Source organism: Salvia miltiorrhiza, chromosome 1 (genome assembly GCF_028751815.1).
Source record: "Salvia miltiorrhiza cultivar Shanhuang (shh) chromosome 1, IMPLAD_Smil_shh, whole genome shotgun sequence".
Classification (NCBI taxonomy): Eukaryota; Viridiplantae; Streptophyta; class Magnoliopsida; order Lamiales; family Lamiaceae; genus Salvia; species Salvia miltiorrhiza.
The window spans coordinates 31,977,781-31,994,327 of record NC_080387.1 but is presented as its reverse complement, the minus strand read 5'-3'; the positions used below and the strand labels follow the sequence as shown (position 1 = coordinate 31,994,327).

Sequence of the window (16,547 nt, the reverse complement as noted above, 5' to 3'; positions counted from 1 at the left end):
ACTAACCACCCCAATTTCAGGTCTTGGTTGCAAAAGGGATGGAAAACCACGGACCTTGATCGAGCACAGCTAGACCTCTGTAACAAATTGAAACGCATGCGTGAAGTGTTGAAAATGCAGAACAAAAAAGAATTTAGCAATATTTCTGAAAGAAAGAGCAGCGACTGCCCATGCAAAACTTGAACAAATCCAGATCTTATATGCGATAAAAACCCTACCATTCTTGCCTTGAGAGATGAATAAAAGGAGGCCCGAAAATAGGCCATCTTATTGGATAATGCAGAAAAGGATTTCGCTAACCAAAACACGAAAAATTTCCATTTAACTCATTCCGATAAAATAGCATGTATTTATTTTCCCTCATTAAGAAGAGAAATGTCACTAATGCTATTTCTATGATTTGTAGGAAGGATGGTGAACCAACATTTGACCAAGAAGAAATCATTCAAGAGTTCAACAATTACTATGAAAACCTCTTTGCCAAAGAGCAACGAGTACTGCCACCAGACCCTTTGGTATTTGAGGAAGGTTACACCATAAGGAAATCAAGGCTGCATTATGGGATATTGATAGCAACAAAGCACCGGGGCCTGACGGGTTTTCGGCGGACTTCTTTAAGAAAAATTGGAAAGATGTTAAATCTTATCTGAACAAGGCGGTATTAGAATTTTTTTAATTATGGCTTAATTCGAAGATAATTAAATCATACAATCATTACCCTTATCCCTAAGAAGCACCGCAATCCTACAACGACAGATTTCCAACCCATAGCTTGCACAAACGTGGTGTATAAAATCATCACAAAAATACTTTCCTCAAGAATTAATCGAATCTTACATTCTTTAATTAATCCTGCTCAATCTGCCTTTGTTAAAGGTCAGTCCATCACTGACAATATTTTTCTTGCGCAGGAACTAATCAGGAAGTATGAGAGGAAAAGGATACCGCCACGTTGAATGATCGAAATTGATCTACAAAAAGCCTATGATACAATCTCGTGGCCTTTCCTACATGAAGTCCTCAAAGGCCTAAACTGCCACCTGACATTCATCCATTGGATCATGATTTGTGGTACATCGGCATCCTTCACTATTGCTATTAATAGAAGCCACCATGGTTTTATACAAGGGAAAAAAGGCCTTCGGCAAGGCGACCCGATGTACCCCATGTTATTCTTATTGTGCATGGAGTACCTATCTAAACTCATTTTACGCAAAAGAGAACTAGAGTTTAACTATCATCCCAAAATGTGAAAATCTGAAATTTTGTCACTTAGCATTTGTTGATGACTTGCTATTATTTAATATGGGCGGCTTGGGATCGACGACCATTCTAGCGGATACAATGCAAGAATTTGTTGATACCTCGGGGTTGAATATCAACAAATCTAAATCACAAGTGTTCATGGCTGGAATCAAAGAGAATGAAAAAACCCAAATACTTCAACTCTTTGGTTTTCAAGAGGGATCATTCCCTATTAAGTATCTAGGCATCCCCTTGGCTGCCAAGAAACTACTTGTTAATCAATATGCTCCATTAATAATAAAATTTCTGATTCAATAAATGAATGGGCTAATCTAAGTTTATCCGTTGCAGGGCGACTTGAATTAGCGTGAGCTGTTCTTCAAGGAACAGAGGCTTATTGGCTGCAGATCATACCCATTCCAACCACTGTCATTGAAAGAATTAATCGCATTATGAGCAAGTTTGTTTGGAACAACAAACCAAGCCCCGTGTCATGGAGCAACGTTTGTCAACCAAAATTGAAGGGGGCCTGGCGCTGCGAGATCTATCGGCTTGGAATAAAGCACTGCTCGGTAAAACGCTTTGGAATATTCATCACAAAACAGACTCCCTATGGATTAAATGGATCCATGTGGAGTACATTTGAGGCCGCGATGTGTGGAGCATTGTCAAGGCTAACAACGATTCACAACTTATTAAAAATGTCTCGATACTCGTGACAAGCTTCGCTAAAAATTGGATAACAATACTCAAAAATTAGTTGAGACCATAACGAAATGGACCCAACAAAATGCAGCGGTTGAGGCTTATGAAATCATTCGCCCCAAAAATGAATCCCTGTTTTGGCACAAGAAAGTGTGAAAAAGCTTCATCCCACCGAAATTCTCTGTGACGTTATAGAAAGCCATGCAAGACCGACTTCTTAAGGCGGATCGAATTGATTATAAACCTGTCTCAAAATTGTATTGCATTTGTAATAAAGAGTATGAATCATATCCTCACCTCTTCTTTACTTGTGCAAGAACTAAGAAGGTGTGGCAGTATATTAAGGAATGGGCGTGCTTGAACCATGCAATGAAATAATTATCGAGTGCTATCAAGCACCTCTCGGTCAAAGGAAAGGGATCTTCAATCTACTACAAAGCGTTGGCTTTGCTTTTGCCAACAACTGTAAATCACCTTTGGTTTGCCCAAAATAAGCTACTATTTGAAGATGAACCCTTTGTGGTTAAGAAAATTGTTCACAATATCATCAAAGATGTCTACACGGTGCTTTTTGAATCCCTACCCGAAGAGACGGTGCGTGCCCATCTGGAAATGTGCACAAATCAAAAAAATTTAAGGATTTTACAATCGGGTAATTCGCTCCTTTAATACTCCTGTACTTTTACTAGCTCTTTCCCCTTCTCCCAGCTGCTAGGTTTTTTTTTTTTTCTTGGTATCAAGCTTTTGGTGTGAGAAATGCACTAGCTGGAGTTATGGAGTGCAAATGAGCTGTTGTCATCCATGGACCATCACTGAACTTGGATAAAAAACTGCTGGACTTCTTGTTGTCCCCATTGCAAGCCACCACCATGTCCTGTCTGCCCAGATTTTTTTGGCACTAAGCAGTTTAAGAGTTGGCTCCACTGGTTGCTCTCTATTCTCCTGCTAGTGTTTTGCAGTAGGCTACCCTGTATACTGCCACGCATAGACTCAACTACTCAACAATGAAGCCCCACAAGAGTTCAAAACAAGAATTGCGAAAATGGTGGTTAAGGCCCTCGGCTGGTTATCTGCCCTGCTGCCAAGAGCTTTCAATGCCCACTGCCGAGTGCTGCCAAAGTGCTTGCTGTTGTGTTCTGCTGCTAGCTGCTGCTACATGCCGTTGAGTGCTGCTACTATGTTCACCAACAAGTGCTGCTGTTGTGCTTGTTACCTTTAGCTAACTGGTGTCGTACCTTGTCCTCCTATCTGCTCTTTTTTCGCCATCACCGAGATCTTAACTCTCTGGCTGAAGCACTGGTCTTGAAGATCTTGTATACAGGATAATTGTTTAGCTACCACTAATGTAGTCCTACTCATGTTTTCTTTGGGGTCTGTCATTTCACACTGCCTTGACTTGTAATGACGAATTAATAAAAAGGTGAGTGTGAGTGTGTGTGTCGGAGAGCTTGTGCTTGGCCACTACCAAGGCAAGGCATCTCCTTGATCGTAGCAAATAAAATCAACAAACATACAAAATGCCCCAAAGTAATAAACTTCAAAAGATAACTACAAAGATTAATACCTAAAAATGGACGAATGCAATAAATACCTATCCATGATTCTTACTGAACTAAGCTGACTCTCTTACTTCTCTACATTCAAGAGTTTGGATCTTTTCAAACAAGTTTTAATTTTAGCTGCCTTGATTCTTGTACTATTTGTAAAATTATAAAGGCAATGTTAGGTAGATTTTGGATGCATTCTCTAAGGCTTTCCCCCCATCCCCTTTCTCACTTGAGAGTGGGTGTTTGTGGCAAATGTCTTCCCCTTGGATATGTCTGAGGTATTTGTGTATTCACATTTTTTTTTCATTATTTATATACTTCGTTTTTTCATCAAAAAATATTGAGCATGAATGCCCCAATACCAATTATTTTCAGCATAAATGTTGTGACATGAAATGAATTATTTTTTAGCATAATAGGAGCCCGTTGCTTTCCAATCTCATCATAAAAATATCGAGTGAAATTTACAGTCCTTTTATATTTTAGATTGAAATGTGCTACCAAAAAAAATTGATAATACAAAAAAAAAATTATCAAAAAGGTAACATGGCACAGCCACGTCAGCAACGAGCTTTAGGTGTTACAAAAGCCCAAATAATTGATGTTGGGCTCCAAATAGAAGTGTAAATGTACAAAATGAAAGTTATAGTCCTCATCAGAGTGGGCAGTATTCATGTCACTAAATCGCCACCGAGAAGACATATGGAATCGATAGACAGACCCCTTCGAAACCAAACCCCCACAGTAAATGAGAAGACTAACGGGATTGAATAGGAATTCTAGGTTCTCTTCCTAGGAAAAAGGGTTGTATGTGCTAAAAAGACTGATCGATCTATCCATGTGAATCGAAGAGCGTGCGCCAGTAAAGGCGAGAGCAATGGCCAAAAGGGGGAGGCGGACTAATGGCATCAAGGAAACGGAGGGATTCCTAATCAAATAGGACCAACTTTAGGACAATGATGGATGGAATTGCGGGGTTGAATCAGAGCGAAAGTGGTAAGCAACCAAGAATGCTTCAGCCAGACCGGATAGGACCGATACATCATCTGCTGCCCAGACTAGCACCTTTAGTTCTGTTTCTGAAAACATTGAAAGTTACGGTCATATTTTAACACTTAGCTTTAAAAAGTGGTCCCTAGCTCGCGCACCATTTCTCTCATACTGGAGAGCCACTATGGGCTCTTAAAGAAAATCTGTCATTTTTCTTCACAATTCAATCTTTCCAGTCATTTTTTTATGATTGGGCATGCATTGCACGCGCCCAATCCTCTATTCTCCAGCGCCCGGTGTGCGGCTGAGCTTCGGGAGCTCATCCATGGAGCATGGTATTAGAGTGGGGCTTGGCCTAGCCCGTGCCCACCGTCCGAGCCCCCGATATGAATGCTCTTAGTAAAAAACTTGCACATAGGATATGAGTGAGTTGGATAGTATTGATCATCCATTAAATATCTTGCAAATCCAAACTAATTTAGATTCTATTTATCCATATACTATCTCAAACTCGATTATAAGCGTGACTTCATTATTTGTATTCATCTTAAATTTATATAACAATACTCAGTAATTATTAATATTTATTGAATGCAAAGATGTAATTATTAAGTTTCTTCTTAATCTACTAATTTTGTAATAGAAATCTAATTTAGTTAATTATAAAATTATTACTTTACTTAATTTGCTAAGAGTTATAATTACATTATAAAAAAATAACTTTCATATATACTAGTAAAAAACATATACTCCCTTTGTCCCGTTATTTGTGGCTCATTTATTTTCAACACGGAAATTAATAAAAAAATATGTAAATTAGATAAAAATTGTAGGACTCTCATATTTTTAAGAATTAATTGTTTCATTTTATGAATGGAGCACAAATAACGAATAAAAACCAAAGTAAAAAACAAAGTGCTATGGGGTGCCACTACCCAAAAACACACACAATATGATTCAAGTATATATATATATATATATTTCAAAATATATTTATTGTGTCATTTACATGGAATGATGGAAACCCATGATTTTTATAGCGAGTGCGTCAAAATAATCATATAAACAAAATCACATCAAATGTTATTTATGAGGTTTGGCAAAATCCCATTATATTTTCAATCGTTGCCTTCACGTTTATAGCGATCGGCTGCAGGCGAATATATATGTGTATATAAATACTATGTTTCTAAACCATATCAATTTATGGACACATAACACATTAATGTGACAAACTCGGCACAATGATAAATATTATTTTAAAAAGATAATTATAATTTGACACGAATATGTGCTCAATAAATTTAAAATCCAAATTATTACTCGAGTTCAACTAGAAACAAAATTAATAGCACAACATATTGAACTCAATGTGATTTGTGGGCACATCCCAGTATTTAATTGTTTTATCCTTTATTTATTTTTAGAGACAAATCGCATCAATCATTTGATTTAATTTTGTTCCTATTCGTTAGTTGGTTCCATTATGTGTATCCCTCTATAAATGCATGTATACAAAATTATTATAATGTGGCCGTTATTTATTTATTTATTTATTTATTTATTTATTTATTTATTATTATTATTATTATTATTATTATTATTATTATTATTATTATTATTATTATTATTATTATTATTATTATTATTATGTGGCCGTTATTGGTTAAACGTTTTTCAAATAATTCGAGTACATTTAATCAAATGCATATTTCACATTTTCAATATTTCTGTCTTCTCATTTAGTACTATGTGAATTTTAATTAATTATTTTTTCTTGGCTCGTTTTTTAAGTAAGAAATAAGAAAGTTTTAGGTACGAAAAAAGTTGCAAATATTTTCTAGCACTTTGTTACTTCCATTCCACATCATGCGATTTTAACTAACATTTACGAAAATAAAGAAAGTTAGTTAATTTTTAGGCTGCTATTGGCCTTTCACCAAGTCCACAATCATTTGCGAATTTATTTGACCAAAAAAAAAAAGAAAAAAGAGAGGGAAAGATAAAGGAGTAAATTGCACAAAAAAAAAAAAGAAAAAAGAGAGGGAAAGATAAAGGAGTAAATTGCACAATTTATGGGGTCCCACAACTTAGTAAATCATGATTAATGGGATCATTACATAAGTTGGCTTGTTATATAGAGATATGACTGTGCCATGTGGTGAAGGTGAATTTTGTTTCTTTTTAACTACCTAGTCATGATTTGAATTTGGCATCAAAATTAGTAAGTGTTTTTTCTATTTTATTTTTCCCCTAAAAAGAGTATCTTTTCCATTTGTAGTGAATATAAAGTACAAAAAAACATCTAAAGTGGACGTCACTATTGAATAATTCAAGTTACTTTCGTTATCCGTTACTCAAGGGGTAATAATGTCATTTTCACGGGAAGGGTTCTTATATTCGAATATGGCTTTAATTTGAATCCTACATATATTTGATATTTCTGAATTTTTATATTTGTTTACAAAAAGTTACTCCGTTAAATCGTGTGAATTCAATAAATCCTATATCTTTCTTACTATGCAATGTGCTACCATTATTTATAAATATATTTTAAACAACGTATTCTAAAATACGTCTATAGAATTAAAACATCCACTAGAATGATGAAGGCGCAGTCTGTTTATAAGACATTTCTCCTCCAATTAATAGGTCAATAGTTCGAATCACCTACACGATTAAAGTGTGAGTGTATTTTTTCCTTTCTTTGTGTGTAATTCAGGGGAGAAAAAAAACAAAAAAAAAACTACCACTAGAAATGAACAATTAATAATGGTGGAATTGTGATGAGTTGATCCCGATCAAGATCTTGGCCCAATAAAATTATGTAGTAATAAATAAAAAACTTAGATTAGAGCCTGGTTGGCTCATTTGTAGCGAACATTATATTTATTCTTTGTCTATCGAGAAAATATAATAACTAAAATTGACAAATTATTTTGTATTTGTGTGCAAGCTGCAAAAAGATTGCGTAATATTGCTTCCTTGGCATCCTTAGATCTGAATAGGTTTTATTTAGTAAACAAATTGACTTAACTTTTACCAAATTACTATAATTAGGCTGCTAATTCCAGCAGTTGATGTACAAATTTAGCAAAACCGCACAATGATGACAAATAAACACCTAGGTCCCTCACCCAAATATTTAATACTATTTCTTATGTATCTTAATCTTGCAATTACAAAATATTCACTAAAAAATTGAATTGTAAATATTCTCTAAATGATGACAAATAAACACCCAGGTCCCTCACTACAAAATATTCAATTCTAAATAAATTGTAAAAAAATATTCACTAAAAAATTAAAACAATTACGTACAATTTATTTAGAATTGTAGAATCGTGCCTATGGAGAAAAATTAATGAAATTATATTATACTCAAGTTCAAAATTAAGAATTAAGACTCATTGAGCTTCATTCGTACGTATACAAAATTCGAGGTCTATCATCCATTCAAATGATAATCAAATAAAGATTATATATAGATAATAAAATGGTTAATATCGTTAAAAATATATGAACTTTCAACACATTTATGATTTTGCACATGAACTTAAAATTCCGCCTTCAAATACACGAATTTTTATTTTTCTCTCAGTTTGCACATGATGGACATTTCCAACAAATGAATGTTGAAGTAAAAGTTGCAACTGTCTGCATAACTTGATCAAAGTCTTCTTAAATGACATAGTTAGACATTAGGTAGATTTCATTATAAAAATACAAAAGTATCATAATGGATTATCCTCTAAAAATATTCATCGTGTGCCAAAATAAAAAAAGAAATAAAAGTTCGTGTATTTGAAAACAGAATTCAAATAAATTAATATATTTATTTAGCTCGATGTTACTTTAAACTCAACTCCAGTTATTTACAACCCGGCCCACCCCTGGCCTTACTCCACCAAGCCAAACACACATACAGACACATGTGTATGTGTGTGTGTTTCTATCTGTTTGTAACAAATTTGGTCTCTTACATATTCATTTAAGCATTTGCATATCTACTTGTTGAACATTAATTGATGAAGATGGATAGGAGAAGGGGGCCCATGCTTGCACCAATTTTATTAAATAAATGAGTATACATTCATCTCCAACCAAACTCTACCAATAATAATTCTCTTACATTGAATTTTGTAATAAGGTTTGTGCAGTAGATTGATCCCATTTATCATATCCATTCCCCAAAAATTCAATCTTTTTTTTTTCTCTTCTCTTTAACATGGAAAGTAGAAGTATCATTAAAAGGAAAAAGTGATGTATCAGAGCATAATATAGCTGCACACAATATTAGATGATTAGACCTTTTCCTTCTTTTTCTTTTTATTCTACTTTGTTCTTTTATTTTTTTTAATCAAAACTTTGAATTTGAGAACTTTCATAAAACTAATATGGAGAAAGGTACAATCTTACCCGGCATTCGTGCATCCATTTATTCAATGAATATTTTACTTAAGTGGGATACAAGTACAACTCTACAAGTGTAAATTATAGTATTAATTGTGAATAAAATTTATATATTGATTGGTGATTATGATGATGTTTTGAAGTTTAATATGCTTGGTGGCTGTTTATTTATTTATTAGTTAAGTAATGATTGTAAATTTAATCAATAGCTCAAAATGTCTAGGCTAGTATATTCGTCATCTCTTTCTGTAATTAGTTTATATTTAGCTTGCACAATAATAGTAGATGTATTATATGACATGTTGTAATTAACTAAGATCATATTACAGAATCTTTAAATTCTTTCATTATCTCAAAGAGATTATTCGGTGCTCTCTAATAATTGAATAACATAACATGATGGGTAAAATATTGTCTTAATTTTTAAAGCTTTCCAACACGCAATCCTGAATGCATCCTTGAAATTGACTTTTAACGAATAATTGTAATTATAATTTCAATAAAAACACGAAGAGAAATTATTGTCTTAATTTTTCTTTCTGAATTTCTGAATACTTTTTCATGCAAAACATGCGAACTTTTGTGTGAGGGAAATTTTGTTTAGTAACATACACAAAAAGATAAAATGAATATATACCATTAATTTTTTTTACCTATAAATACGTGAACATAATATTTACTATATTTACCTTCAAAATACCTACAAATCTACAAATGATTTTGATAGCAACTACTTTCCCTAGTGTCACCCCATGTGGAGGCGGGAAAATGATTTGAAAGGCACGTCACATTAAATATATATTCATGAGCCGATTTTAATTTAGTGAGCTGAATGGGAAAATATAGTTATAAGAAATCCAATATCATTTTGTTCCACTAAAAAAATTCAGTATATATTATATAATTTTATATATTATCATACCAATAAAACGCTAGACAAGATAACTAAGGGTCCGTTCACTTTGATGGAAATAATAGATTTATTTTTACATTTTTTCTATTATTTCTTATGTTTATTATGATAGATTTTTTTTTTTCAGGTAAGATGAAATATTTTCTCAGACAACTTATTTTCTTTTCAATGTTGGATAATACATTATTTTTGGGTAGTGGTGTGAAAATAATTTCCAATATTTTCTCATTTTTTTCAACTCTAATAAACATATGATAAAAGAAATGAGGAAAATATAATATTTTCTCATAATTTTTTATTTATTCCTTTCTAATAATTTTTTTACAACAAAAGTAATGCACCCTAATACAATATGTAGAATGACGTGATACGTTCTACAAACTCCTCTTTACATATAATTAAAAAGTTAAAATTCAGTGTGCGTGTGTTGGCCTAGTGGTAGGAGGTTAATGTCCAATACCTGAGGTTATGGATCTGAGTCTTTCTTCGCGCGGTTTTTGAATTTATTTATTTACTCATGTAGTTTATAAAAAAAAGAAATTGAAATGCATCCATTAAAACAATATTTTTCGTTGAGAAAATAGAGAAGTGTATTGAATGCATTTGCTTCATAATTAAAATTTTAATTGACTTTAAAAAAAGAGAGTGTGAAATAGAAAATGCAATAAAAGTTCAAAGAGAAAAAAGGGGGAGTAACTAGTTTCACATTATTCCTCTGCTTTTGATGATAGGGGTTTTGTAGGTTTAAGAGTAGAAGAAATGCTGGTGGGCCACAACACTCACTATCATGCCCCTCTATCGTTACCAATTGGAATTGTGATCAAAATAAATTATTTCAACTCATTTTTTCCTAATAATTAGTATTTGAATTTTTTAAATATAATAAGTCAGACTTCAACGCACAGTGTTTACGAAACAAAATCAAGATTAGTAGGTAAATGCATATATCTAAAATGTTAGTGACGCGTTTGGATTTGTTTTAGGCTTTAGATTAGATGGAGAAGTTGTATAGGGAGATGTTTTCATATCATTAATACTTGAAACGATTGTTCTGTTCCATTTCATTAAATACAATTCGTATTTAATTTTACATAACGTGTATTGGTATCAAATATGTGAAGGATAATATACATCGTAAAATGAGAAACATAAAAAAAAAACATTCACTTATAGGGAAAATTAACTAAATATATTGCTTATATGCCTCTCAATTAATTAAGATTATGACTACTTATATAACACTGTCATATATATTACGTATTTTATCTTCCATTCATGTATAGTCTATTTATGCACATGATATTACGTGTGTAGTGACAACAAGATCTTAATATCTCTAAACTACAAAATTTGAAGAGTCAAAATGAGTTAATAAAGAAATTTCATCTTATAAAGTTTGCTAATGTATTAATTAATACTCGCCTATGAAATGATATATTATATTTTTATATATTAGTACTTGTTCAGTAACTGTATGCTAATTACAGAAAAGTAAGACAATAAAAATAAAAATCAACTCACAAATTTTATAGTTGACCTGAAAAATTCTTAGAAACCGGCAGTTGATTAATGACAGATTTTGTGTAGGTACCTAAAGGCTAAAGCGGTTAAATTAGCAGAAACGAAGTTTGTGGGTTTGCATAATGGAAACCTATTTTATTATTCTAGTCAACCATTGTTAGGAACTTAGGATCAAGGAAAAATTAATTAAATTAGTAATAATTAAACCCACAATTGAATTTGTTATTGTCCACACATTCATTAATCCTGCCCTGCCCATCAACCCCACACATTTTCTTCATATATACACACACAATTTAGTTTGTCTTTCCATGTTAAAAATTCCCAGATGATCTGTCACCAAATAAAGAAAGAAACCTTGAAAGTTTCTGTCTCAAATCTCCATTCCTTTTTCGGTATAGAGAGAGTGTGTGTGTGTGTTCAATTGATAGCAGCTTGCAAGAATCATATACGACATATTTAATGAATACTTGCATATACATAGATGAGGAAAGTCGATTAATTTGAATTTCCAAGTGAGTTTGTGTGTGTAGAGACGCAGAAATCATGAGAGACATAACATCGTGTTTGAGCGAATACGCGGTACAGATTTCGGAGACGTCGTGTTCGAGCAATTCCTGCATTTCTCCCAACCTAATCCCTTCGGTCCAAAACGCGGTGACGTGTCTCTACAAAACCACGCTCTCAAATCAGAAGCAGATTCCGGTGACGCTGACGTGGCACCGCAACAGCCTCTCCCAGGGTCTCACCATCTCCTTCGGCGACGACCACTCCGCCGCCGTCAAGCTCACCACCAATTCCCGCCTCTTCCGCAAGCTCAAGGGCTCCAAGACCCTCGACTTCCACAGCACCACCATCGAGATCTCCTACGATCTCTCCGCCGCCCGCTACGAGGCCGGCCCGGAGCCCGTCGACGGCTACTACGTCTTCATCGCCGTCGATTCCGAGCTCGGCCCCATCCTCGGCGACATCAACATGGCGCCGCCTCGCCTCAAATCCTCCCCGCGGATCGCCAAATTCTCGCTCGTCTCGCGCCAGGAGCACTTCTCCGGCAACACGCTCTACTCCACCAAGGCCCGCTTCCACGACGGCGGCGCGGCGCACGACGTGGTGATCCAGTGCGGCGGCGAGAGCGAGGGCTTGAAGCACCCCGTGCTGTCGGTTTGCATTGATAAGAAGACGGTGATACGGGTGAAGAGGCTGCAGTGGAATTTCAGAGGGAATCAGACGATTTTCCTCGACGGATTGCTGGTGGATTTGATGTGGGATGTTTATGACTGGTTTTGCAGCCCGGGCTCGGGCTCCGGCCCGGGATATGCGGTGTTTATGTTCAGGACTAGAAGCGGGATGGATAGCAGATTGTGGTTGGAGGAGAAGATGATGCGCAAGGATCAGGATAACCTCGATTTCTCATTCATCATCTACGCCTGTAAGAATCTAGTATGAGTTTTTTTTCTTCTTTTTTTCTAAAAAACAAATTGCTAATTGGAAATAAATTTTGGCTGTTCATTAGGAGCTTCATAGTTAATTCAATCTGATATTTGTTTTTTTTTTTTTTTTGAGGGGGGGTGGGGGCAATTTGTGTTAATTTGTGTAGTTTGCAAATGTGAAGGTGTAGATTGATTGCAGAATATGTATGCTATATGGCTCTGTTCTGATCTAGTGATCTGTATTTTGAGGATTGAGGAAAAAAGGAGTAGTGTTCAAATCTTCAATACTTTTTCTAATTATAAATGATTCTTGAAATCTTCGCAATTTTTTTGTTGGTCACCGCTACTTGCAATTTTCTTTTCTTTTTTGCATGTTGTGGAGTAGTATAACACTATGAAGGGTTATTAGCACTTACATATATCAAAATTTGGGGATAGTTTGATTTTGCATATAAACTTTGAAATGAGTTAAAATACATGAATTTTAATTTTGTAACAATTCTACTATAAATTCAATTTTCGCTCAAATTAAAGTTGATTTGACAAATCAAAATGTCGATGTGTACTTCTTGGATGTTTTAAAAACAACATTATATAGGTCATCTCTAAACAACATTGTTTTGAGAGGATTTACAAACATTAAACTTACAAATAGTAGGATTTTCATAAAGTTTGAATATCTAAAAAATAAATTTATGATAAAATTAATATAATACTAAAATTTATGTATTTTTTACTTCTTTCAAAATTTATGTATAAAATTTAATGTGTTAATTCTCCTCAAAATTATGTATTTATACGCGGATAATCCTTTAAATAATGTTAAGTAATTCATTTTTGGGTTTTTGACGGACTCCACGTGATGAAAAGGTGAAGGAAGGAAAGGGGGGAAATCCAGAATAATCATTTGGAATTTTGAAAGTTTTTGCGATGAAGATTTGATTTGCCGTTATATGCTTTTTGGTCTCGTTTCGCATATTTCAAGAAAGCATATATATTGATTAAATTAAAATAAAATAAGAAAGCATATATGAAAACCTGAAAAAGATGAAATATATGAGGAGTGGACAGAGAATCTCCAGGCTTTGGGGTCGGTTCGGTTGGATGAGTCGTACATAAAATGAGGGGTGACGAACTAGTCGGATACCACTATCCTCTGCTTAAAATTTGTGTACTTATTATTTAATTTATTATTTAAAATAAAAAATTGTAATTATTTTATTATATTTTTCACATTCTAGTTATCGTTTTGTAATTTTTTATAAATTTTTAGTTTTTAGAAAATAAAATAAAAATAAAAAGTAGTGCAATTTTTTATTAAAAAAATAAGTACAATATAAACAATAAAATAGAGTAATTAAATTCTATTTTTATTTTAAGAAATAAATTAAGTTTTTCCTATTTAACTAGCTAGTTTGTGATGAGATCTCTTATATATGGTGAGATTTTAGATTAATTTGTAGGTATTGAATTAATGAATCCTATGGTTGATATTTGCCTGGAGGGAGAAATTTTTTACATGAGTTCGAATTCTGGAAGGTGCAAAAATTTACTAATTTTTTTAATATTGTTATTCAACACTATATATTGTTTTATTTACCATTATATACTATCTTATTCATTATTCTCACTTCTCACGAAAAAATAACAATATCATTAGAACCTAATTATATATATATATATATATATATATATATATATATAAGGATAGGTTCAAGTGAGAACCACATCTTTTTGTGAGAACTGAGAACCATGAACAAACACATAAAATACATGAACACGATATAGTAAGGCCGTGAACTATTATAATACATATAATACATGAACAAGAAATGATCGGACCTTTTATTATATTTAGAGTTGTTTGTGTATTTATATGTTTATTTATGATTATCAGTTCTCTAAAAAAAGATGTGATTCTCACCTGATCCTTTAAATTAATAGCTTTCCTTTAACGTAAGTACTCTATAAAGTTATAGGTTTCAACCTTTCTAATTAATTTAAACCTTCAAATTATTAAAGGGTTAAGGTGCAGATAGGCCCCTCAAGTGGAGGCCCTTAGAGCGTTTCAGTCCCCTTACTAACTGTGTGTGCAAATTGGCCCCCGAACTCAAAAAAACGGTTTAGATCGGCCCCTCTGACTTAACACCGTTATGGGCCGTTAGTCAAGGGGGCGATCTGCACCGTTTTTTCGGAGTTCAGGGGCTAATCTGCACCTTTTAACTTTTTAATTAGTTCATCTCTCTCGCTCAAAATTTGATCGTCGTTGTCGCTGATTCAAGCTCCGGCGAGGCCGGCGGAGGGCGCCGCCCCTTTCTTTCTCTCTTGGGCCCTAAACCTCGGAGCTCGCTCGACTGCACACGCTTAGCGTCAAGGACGAGCCCTAATTCTCCCATTCCGTCGAAAATCGCCGCCGCAATATCCGGTGAACCCGCCACCTGGCTTTTCTCGATGAGGAGTCGCCTAGCTTTTCTCGATAAGGAGTCACCTCTTTCTCTCAAATCCGGCGAAATACGGTGATAAAGGCCGACGATGCCCGTCGCCATCTACACTATCGGCGTGTTGTTGAAGAAGGACGCCTCCAAATCAGAGACCATGGCCAACATGATCTCGATCTCGATTGGGGTCACGATCACCGCCTACGGCGAGGCGAAGTTCGATTCGTTGGGGGTGATTCTGCAATTGGGGGGACGGTGACGTTCGAGGGAGAATTCGAGTTTTCATTTCGATTATGTGATTTTCGGGAGCAATGACGCCGATTTGGAATTTTCGATTTGGGGCTTGGGAACTTGATTTCGTGATTTTCCTCATTTGACGGCGATTGACGCCGGAAAAGTTGGTCGGAGAAGATGAGATGTGATTTTTTTTAATGAACGGTGTGCATATTAGCCCCCGAACTCCAAAAAGGGAAAATGTGCAGATTAGCCCCTGAACTCCAAAAAAACGGTGCAAATCGCCCCCTCTGACTAACGGCCCATAACGGTGTTAAGTCAGAGGGGGCGATCTGCACCATTTTTTTGAGTTCGAGGGCCAATCTGCACTAGGGATGGCAATGGATCTTGGACCCGGTCCAGATCCGCGGATCCATATCCTTTTTAGAGGATCTGGGTCTTGTAAAAAATAGACCCAATGGATCTGGACCCGGATCTGGATCACTCCTAAGATTTGCGGATCTGGATCTGGAGCAAAAGTTTTAAGACCCAGATCCGGTCCAGATCCGGCCCGCGGATCCAGTGATATATAAAAAATATATAATTTTATTTTATTGTTATTGAACTCTACCCTAAAATCTATTACCAATCTATACATCTCTTTTCCTGAATAATATATAATTCTATTAAAGTTAATATTTTACTTATATCTTAATTTAAATTTTGGTTATTATTATTATTATTATTATTATTATTATTATTATTATTATTATTATTATTATTATTATTATTATTATTATTATTATTATTATTATTATTATTCTTCTTCTTCTTCTTCTTCTTCTTCTTCTTCTTTTTTCAATGTCAAAATAGAAGACACATTGTTCCACTGTTACTAAATATTGTGCTGAAGATAGAGATGAAATTGATTTTAATGATGTTATAATTAATTTTCAACATTTTTTACATACACAGTTACAATAAGTGTATATTTCATTATAATACTAATATATTATTTAGTACTTGATTATTATATTCTTACTTATTATGAATTTTTATAGTAATTTTTTTATATAGATTATGATTTAGTTATTTATGTTTTAATAATTGTTGAAAGTCTAGATCAAATTCG

General features: G+C 34.1%; 2 protein-coding genes across 2 annotated transcripts in view; both read left to right on the top strand.

Moving 5' to 3' along the window:
• LOC131020541 (uncharacterized) overlaps positions 1 to 16,547 on the top strand; it is a 1,142,091-nt gene that overhangs the window by 922,807 nt on the left and 202,737 nt on the right. The gene's annotated exons all lie outside the window — the stretch shown is intronic.
• On the top strand, positions 11,551 to 13,089 carry LOC131020571 (uncharacterized). Its single transcript, XM_057949489.1, has one exon. The coding sequence runs from the start codon at positions 11,881 to 11,883 to the stop codon at positions 12,778 to 12,780; it is 900 nt and encodes a 299-aa protein (XP_057805472.1). The 5' UTR covers positions 11,551 to 11,880; the 3' UTR covers positions 12,781 to 13,089.

Coding starts and splice junctions, on each gene's coding strand:
- LOC131020571 (XM_057949489.1), top strand. CDS start 11,881: ATGAGAGACATAACATCGTGTTTGAGCGAATACGCGGTACAGATTTCG.